General features: G+C 36.3%; 1 protein-coding gene across 1 annotated transcript in view; it reads right to left on the bottom strand.

Moving 5' to 3' along the window:
* Positions 1–4,336: 4,336 nt before the first annotated feature.
* LOC144665585 (uncharacterized) overlaps positions 4,337–8,742 on the bottom strand; it is a 37,806-nt gene continuing 33,400 nt past the window's right edge. Inside the window, exons 14-19 of the mRNA XM_078526841.1 lie at positions 8,162–8,275; positions 7,491–7,604; positions 6,888–7,013; positions 6,027–6,125; positions 5,719–5,808; positions 4,337–5,343 (exon numbers count right to left, since the gene is read on the bottom strand). Of these exons, the coding sequence (XP_078382967.1) occupies positions 5,339–5,343; positions 5,719–5,808; positions 6,027–6,125; positions 6,888–7,013; positions 7,491–7,604; positions 8,162–8,275 (548 nt within the window). The 3' untranslated portion in view covers positions 4,337–5,338. The remainder of the gene's footprint in view (positions 5,344–5,718; positions 5,809–6,026; positions 6,126–6,887; positions 7,014–7,490; positions 7,605–8,161; positions 8,276–8,742) is intronic.

The following is an 8,742-nucleotide window of genomic DNA, read 5'->3' as shown; positions in this document are numbered from 1 at the left end:
AAGCTAAGCCAAAAACACACCTTTTTCGTCGTTCATTTTTATCATAGTTGTTTTTAAATTATATTCTACTTTTAATAATTGAAATTTTAGCTTTTTAAAATTATTGTAAGTTTACCTTTAATTGTACTTTTAGCTTTTTAAATTCATTGTAAGTCTACTCTTAATTTTAATTTTAGTTTTTAGCTTTTTTATTCCGTTTTTAATCTTGTAATGCGCATTTGAACATTTTATGGAATTTGCACATTATAAATGTTATTATTATTATTATTATTATTATTATTATTAGTAGTAGTAGTAGTAGTAGTAGTAGTAGTAGTAGTAGTAGTAGTAGTAGTAGTAGTAGTAGTAGTAGTAGTAGTAGTAGTGGTATTGGTAATCAAATGGTGACGAGTGAAATTAGGAAATAATTTCACGCGCTTTTTTTTTCAAAATGGTAGAATTTCGAAAAAATGCAAGTGAAATTATTTCCTAATTTCTCGAGTATACCATTTGATTACATTTTAATAGCGGAGCTCCTCGCGCGCGCCAGCGCGCGGGCGGGCACCAGGGTAATGCGGGTACGAGAAATTTTTGTAGACCCAGGAGGCCGAAAAATTGGTGCGTACCCCACCCGCCCCAGACTCTCGGGGAGGGGGAGGGAGTCCCAAGCAACCCAAGCAGAGGGGGAGGGAGTCTCTCCTCCTTGAACCAGATGTGGGTTCGACTGTCTTTGTAATCTTTTCCCCCACAGTCCTTCGCGGGCTCACCGCGCCGCTGCGACCTCCCGGCGCCTTTCCTCCCGCAAGAACACAATCCTCCCCGCGGGTCCCTCTGCGCTGCGCCCTTTCTCTCCGCCCTGTTCCGGCCGCCCTCCTCGCTTCTTTATCTTCTCCTTGGTCCTAATTTTCTTTTCAAGCTAGGGGGTCTTAACCCTTTTCTGGCCTCTTCCTTTGCTGCCTTTCCTCGGCTTATGGTCTTTTGAGGTCTGGTCGTGATCCCCCTCCGCCTACTCCGCATAGCTTACTATCCTCCACCTACTCCCTGCTTTTTTTTACCTACTACCTCACCTTTTTACTCTTAGGTTGCTTCCAACTCAATCCTAACTCAATCCAACTCAAATCCTAACTCATCCAACTCAATCAACTCTCCTTACTCGTCCACTCGTCAACTAAATCCTAACTATCAACTCATTTTTTTTTCTTGGGGTGGCTCCTTCGGCTCCTCTCCTCTGTTGCGGAAACAAGGCATCGGCCTCAAACAATGAGCAGGAAAGCTTCAAAGACTTTTCGGTTTTCCGGAAAACCAATATTCGTCCATCCCTGTAGGTCATAGGTTCAAAGGGCTAGCGGGAGGGGGAGGGGGTTGATTAAAGGCCAAACCTTTTAATTACCGGTAGAGGGGGTGTTAGGGTTTGCAGTGATGCTTTGAGTTTATTAATATTTAGTTGACTTTGCAGTTATCAGTAAAAAATAGTCTGTGCTGATCCATCTCTGTTAAATATCTAATGGATCCTTTTGCATCCAGTGGTTTGGCTTCAGTTAAACAAGCTCTTAAGTGTTGTTTTATATATTGTTTGTGAAATAATAATTTTATTTTTGTGGCTCTTTTTTCAGGTTAGCATGAGTTGCAGGTTGCGTGCCAAAAGACAAGATAATGAGGAGAATAGCTCGTTTGGGTCGGTGCTATTTTTGAGATAGTGAAATTAATTTTAACCTATTTAATGTATAAACTTCTTTTCTTCCTCTTTTAGTAGGGCATTTGAAGTGATCTTTTCAATGCGCGAAAAAGTAAGCAGTGGTGGTAGTAATGCTATTTTCATTTTTGACTGGTGCATTGACAGTCTTTGGCGTAATGTGCAGTGTATGAGCCCTCATAACAATTAATTAGTTGTCTATTTTGATAAGATCTTTGTTGACTTTGGGGGAGGTAGTGGAGTTACAAAGCATGTAATTATTATTTGGATTATTATGCTGAAACTGGTGGTACTGAATTCTGTATAGGTGAGTTAAAACCGTTATTGCAAGCAATAATACAATTTCATTCTTATGTATTGTATGCTGTGTACAATTTATAAAACAGTATATTTTTAAAATATGAAATCTAGCAGAAAATTGCATTCCTGGTATTGCAAATTGACTATTTTACTTTTGAACTCCTGAAAATGGGCAACTGACTCCATAAGATGTGATGTTATGTTATAGATGTGATTGATGTTATATTTTTTCTTGCATAGTTTTATACACAAGCAGACATGATTCTATTTTTTTTCTGGGTAATAAATAAAAAACTGAGTTTGAGACTAAAAATTTTCCCAAATTTTTCTTTTTTTCTTGTGAAGTGAAACCCCTTAAGAGGAAGGGGAGTCAAAAGACATGTAAAGTGAACAAGGTGCTATCTTTTCTTTTCTTTTTTTTTCTTTTTTTTTTTTTTTGGGGGGGGGGGGGTTGGGGATGGGGTGACCCTGTTCGGTGGAATGACAGAATGTCACTTCTTTGTTTCCGGAGTTAGGTTCACCCCTGTTTGCTCGCAGTTAGCTTTATTCATCTGGTTTGCTGCGGTTAGCTTTCACTCTGTTTGCTTGTGGTTAGCTTTCACTCCGGTTTGCTTGGAGTTAGCTTGGTTTGGGCAACATGCTGTAAACCATTAGCTATAACCTCTGCCATTTCCATTCAAAATTAAAATATAGGCAAATAGTGAAAATGAAAATGAATAAATGGTGAATGAAAAAATTAAAATCAACCTTATTATAAATGTAGATGTTTGTTATTTCCTTTATACTCTAAATGTAAAGTGATTTTTTCTTTCTTTTAAAGCTGGTAAAGCAACAACAAAAATGCCTAATTTGCCTGTGTATGCCTATCTACCCCGACATGCGCCCTACTCCTCCCTCCTTTTTTCTACATGAAGGTAACATAATTGCCCGTTTTGCAATATTTCCCATCCAGACTTCTTTATGATAATGCTTTCGGTGGAATTATAACATTTTGATTGATTTTGTTTTTCTCTTATTTGGTGTTGCTGTACACGGTACCCGGAGGGGGGATGGTACTCCCATTAAGAGCTATACGGGTTGTGCCGCTCAATGGTATGCTTTTTGTCTCTCTGACTCTGAACAGGGTATACAAATCACCCTTTTGACTCTGGAACAGGGTTGATTGTTTTCCCTCCTGATAAAATTCATCTACTCCCTCCTTTCATCGCTTTATCTCCCCACGAAGTCAATGAGAGCTTTGTGTGTACGGTAGTGTTTTTAACTCTCTTTTCCTTTGGATTGTGGAACAGGGTACCTACTTTGCAGTGTTTGTCTAAACAGGGTCGCAAATTGTTTGTCTCTGGAACAGGTCAGGTCTCAGCACGCAACGGCACACCCCATATAAATTTTAGGGAGTACCCCCCCCCCCCACCCCGGACACGGTAAAAAAGAAATAAGGAAAAATATTAATACCGTATTTTCTCGATTAAACGCCCCCGGCGTTTATTTCAAACTTGGCCCGATAGGGCCGGCGTTTATTTGAATTTAGGAGTTTTGTTAGCCCTATGTTTCTAAGAATGATTTTTATTCATTCTTTTTGACAGCTATATAATTAGACATTATTTTTAAAGCATATTAAACCGTTAAAAATTGTGTAAGGGGTTTATTTTCAAATACAACTTGGAGACCCGGCGTTTATTCGGGGCCCGGCGTTTAATCGAGAAAATACGGTATTATTTATTAAAAAAATAAAACGAATATAAAATTCTTAGCCTTAAAGTTTTACAATGGCCAGATTCAGAGTTCAATAAAGTGCAAAATAATTAACTGGGGAGCTCCGCTTTTAGGCTTGCCTAAATTTATATATTATCATAGGTGACAAATTACGCTTGCAATCGTCGATTTGACTGGTATATTGCATCGCGAACTCCGAGCTTTGAAAAGTTGAAAGCATACATTTTGCTCAAGTTCGCAAGTTTTTTAGTCTTTGAAGAGAACCTTTTAGAGATTCCTTTTTGATGTTGTCAAAAAGTTTTAAAGATGAATCAACTGTCAATTATTTCTCACATTTTTAATATGACCGTAGTTCGTCTTGAATGAACTGAAAACGGTGCCAGTGTAAAACTCTCAAAAATCCGCTCGATGCCATCTATGTAATTGGCTTAAGTCTTGAAGTCGTTTTGACGTTTTGAAATATAAAATATCATCAAAAGTTTTATTACATGGCCAAGGCTAGCTGGATAAGATGAAATTCAAGCAAAAATGTACACATTTTAAGCTTTTAACATGTTTTATTACGGACGCCATCTTGCCGCTAACTACGTTGCCATGGCAATTTTATAATTTCACATGTGAAATTATAAATTAACAAAAGAGTGTGTTGAAGACTTCTTACAACAGGCGCATTAATAAAGTAATAAAATTAACATAGTGTGAACCGTTCGTTCGAAGGTGTTGTGCATTGAAGTTCTCGGGGTTTGGAGTTCTGGGGCTGAGAGTCAATACTGTGTAAGTATTGCAGGTACGTTAGGGTTATATTAACTAGTTTCCAAAATAAAGAAAACTATTTTACCTATGTTGAATAATTTTGACCATGTCATATTAATAGGCCTTAGCCCAGTAGCATTGCCCTTCAACCTCAGATATTAAAAGCTTCAACATTCACTTCACTTTGTCTATATAATTTTATTTGTATTTAAAATTTATATATCTTTTTGACAATTAAATTATTATTTCTTGCGAACATGGCAAGAGTATATGAACAGCCGGCAGTGACAGTGATATACCTTGCGACATATAACTGTAAAATAACTAACGGAATTAATGATTTTTTTTTACACGACGGAAACAAGTCGAAACAAGCCATGACAAATTGTTTCAACAATATTATTTTTTTTAACTTTTTGCTATTTCTGACAGGTGAGCTCTGTACGGATAAAAACGCCAAAGGGCAAGTCTCAAGTTCTACACTTACATATATTGCATGACCATTAAATTTGTTCTATCGTTTTATTGAGTTAATGTACCATTGTAAAAAATCAAGCATTTTTTGTTGGGTTTTCTATGATCTTTGTTGCATGCTTATGAGCCTCTCATTAACACCTTAGCAATATACCACAGTGCCACTTTTAAAAAAAATATTTACCAGTGGGGTTCTTCCTTGTGAAATAATTGCATTTAACTTTATCATAATGCTCGATTATGTAGCTTACTCTAACTATACACAATTTTAACTTAATACGGTATATTTGTATGCAAAAAAATTCTAGTAAACAATTACAAATACTTTAGCTATGACCAATGCAGGTACGTTAACTTCGTCCCACTGGGAGTGTTAAATAAACCTCAATAGATTGCCTTTAAGCGTTTTCAGCCAGGTAGAATTGGTTAGTCTGCAATTAAACGAATACGAGGACAGTAGATTAGTAATAGAACTTCCTCTCCTTTCCGCCCTTCAGCATAAAACTCGCTGTTCGCCGTTTTACGAATATCGTGCCAAAAGTTAGACTGGAAAAAAATTCAGCTGGTGAACTGAAAAAATGAAACACAAAGCAAATGTGATATATTTACAGTAAAGAAATTAATTAACCACACAATCCACCAATTTTGAGTATGGTACAATGTACGTGTTGCACACATCAAAGAGAGTGATCGAGAACACTAATTCGACTCACTGACGGTTTTGGAGGTTTTGAACACATTTTTGATGAAAAGTAAATTTGAAGTAATTGATGGTCTAATCTGTTTGACATCCTTCAGTCGTTTACCTTGACAAATAAATCCGGGGATGCAAACACACAATCCTTGAACGCAGTGGTGATGAACGGGACAAACGCCACACTCTGTCTCTTTATCAACTGAAAAGTGATAACATTCAAAAAACGAAGTCGCTATTATTAAAACAAAAGTCTGTATTTTATTTTTAAAAACAGACAATTTACTGTTGGATAAACTGCTGCATTCTTCGGTAAGTACTTTCACAGGTGATATTTCTGGTGAATCCTAGCTTTCTAAGGCTTGATATTAATGCAACAAGCAAACAACGATACTAAATATTCTGTTAGCTTTGACTTACTTTTCTCGCAGACATACCCAGTTCCGATATAACCTTTTCTACAACGACATTGTCCATAAATGCATTCCGCGTCGATGTGGCAATTGGCACACCTGTCAACTATAAAAAGAATAGTTTTTGTTTGTATAATACCGAGCGAGGCTTTTCGTTCGTTATTGAGATTTATTTTCATTCTTTCTGAGTTTTACAGTGCTTCACTTCGCTCGGGTTATTACTTGATGTTGTGCAAGCCACCAATGGTCAGTAAACCAATTAGGTTTCAGAAGGATGGATAACGCTATCCACTAAACGCTATCCAGTGGATAACTGAGTGTTGGTAAAACAAACTAGGCTGTTCATTGGAGAGCAATTTATCCGATGAACATTGATGTAAAAAAACGGAACCTGGGCTTTTATTTTCTTCAAAAGACTTCATTGTTGAGTTATTTTGGGGAGCATTTTATATGGGGGGAAAAAGGTGTAATCGTTTTATAATCAGAAGAAATTTTGCGTTTTAAAAACCTTTTGGTTTATATTAGGGAGGAATGTTTGGTCAAATAATGTTACTTGCAGTATAGCCTTAAATTCGCCCAAAAAAAAACACGTTTTACAGTTTTAATTAAGACTTGTTCATTATCCATACATTCATCACAAATCTAGGAGCCTTTTTTGTCATACATTACAATAAGAAATTCTACAAGAAGGGATAATCGGATGGATTATATCTTTTTTTTAAAAAAGGCTTAATCTTAATATGAGCCCACGAACTTATCTTGGTAGGAGTCGGGGACGGAATATTTATTTATGCAATGAAATTTGAAAAAGTTGCTTCAAAAAAAGAGTGCTTATTGTTAGATTTTTTATAGCATACTTGTCTATTACCTCCACAATGTGGTCCAGTGTATTGCGGCGTACAGATACAATCATACCCATGAGGCCTTTCTACACATGTGCCTCCGTGCTCGCATTTCTTGTACAGACAATGACGTTCAGTTGGTGTCACTTTGTCTGAAAAGCAACGAACCTTATTAGACCATCTATTAAAGTTATTTGGAAAAAAAGATAACGTGATCTTTTTGCTGAGAAGACACCTTTCTCTTTAATTCTTCCTTTCACCCTCAATTAAGATGTATTATTTTCCCCTGTATATTCATTAATTCACTGGTATATAAAAAAACTCGCCTTTCATTTTTAGTCCGTTAATGACGACCAAACTCAATTTCGGGAAATTCAGCTGTAGGACAATAAATGCTACGAAGGGGCTCAGCGAAAGTAAAATGAGGTTATCACGCGAGGATTTAACGACCCTTAACCTTCTTGCTTGTCATACATTATGACCCCCGGATGTAATGCAGAACATGATGGACATCTGGAGGAGAGATATGGATTAAGAAAGACACAGCCATAACATCAGCTTCTTGAAGTGCTGAACTGATGAATGGACAATGAAAATAAAAGTGTTGATATTAAAGCAAACTAACAAACCTGAACAGTCAGGTCCTGTAAAACCAGGTAGACAGGTACACTTGTACTGCCGCGTACCGGTGTCGACACAAGTGGCGCCATTTTTACAGGGTTTTTCACAGGAGCATGAAGTGCCTAGAATTCATAGCAAATTATAATTCCTCAATAAAACAAATTATGATTGTAACAAGGGCCATTTTTATAGGGGTTTTTTTTTACAATTTTTATAAAATCCCGACCGATCGTGTTATATAACTTCATTGCCTGAAAGAGCTATAACTGCATTTCTATATGATATGTCTTTCACACATGTATATGTACTTGTACTTGTATATTTTGTTTTTTGTTTGTACTCATGTAAAGATGCGTCTGTCTGTTTGTTAGTTAGTTAGTTAGTTAATTAGTTAGTTTGTTTGTTTGTTTATTTGTTTGTTTGTAATAGATTTTAATAGTGTTTTTTTTAATAATTTATGTCTTTGTAAATTTTTACGTAATTCAGTTTTAGACTGTCATGTAAAAATATCAATAAACTATCCATCTATCCATCTATCTATCTATCTATCTATCTATCTATCTATCTATCTATCTATCTATCTATCTATCTATCTATCTATCTATCTATCTATCTATCTATCTATCTATCTATCTATCTATCTATAGCAAGCAAATGATAACCCGTCCCACCTACTTACATTCACATCGCAATCCATAGTAAGGCGGCGGGCAGTCAACACAACTGAATTGAAAACCGGAGTCAACAATGCACGTGCCGCGCACACACGGCTTATTGGCACATGGATTGGCCGCTGATAAGTAAGCAGAAACTCGGTGTTAGTTTAATATTTTATGCATTTAATATCTTTAATAATAAAGAGCATTCTTCGATGAAAAGCATACTTTACCAATATAGAGAATAGTTGATAAAGTTGTCTCGAATCTCGGGGCTTAATTATCTGAAAGTTTACAGCTTAATGATGCTTTTATGGCAACCTTAATATATAAGAAGTTAAAACCCAATTCAACAGGTTTTAAAATTGTTTTCGCTAAAATCTTCAGTCATATATCTTTAGCTAATATGGTCAGTCCTCCACCATGTTACATTTTCGAAATATTACATTTATCGCTTTGTAGTGATCCCATTTACCATGCACAGAACAAATGCTAGCTAAAAACTAGTCGGTCTTCAAGACCCTTCAACTTAATTAACAAACATTAAACATCAAGATTTTACTGAGAAAAAACGTAAATGTACTTTAGGCGTCGACAGGAATAC

Source organism: Oculina patagonica, chromosome 9, assembly GCF_052425735.1.
Source record: "Oculina patagonica isolate OP01 chromosome 9, crgOcupat, whole genome shotgun sequence".
In the NCBI taxonomy this organism is placed as follows: domain Eukaryota; kingdom Metazoa; phylum Cnidaria; class Anthozoa; order Scleractinia; family Oculinidae; genus Oculina; species Oculina patagonica.
The sequence above is the reverse complement of the archived record's forward strand: the minus strand, read 5'-3'. Positions and strand labels throughout refer to the sequence as shown.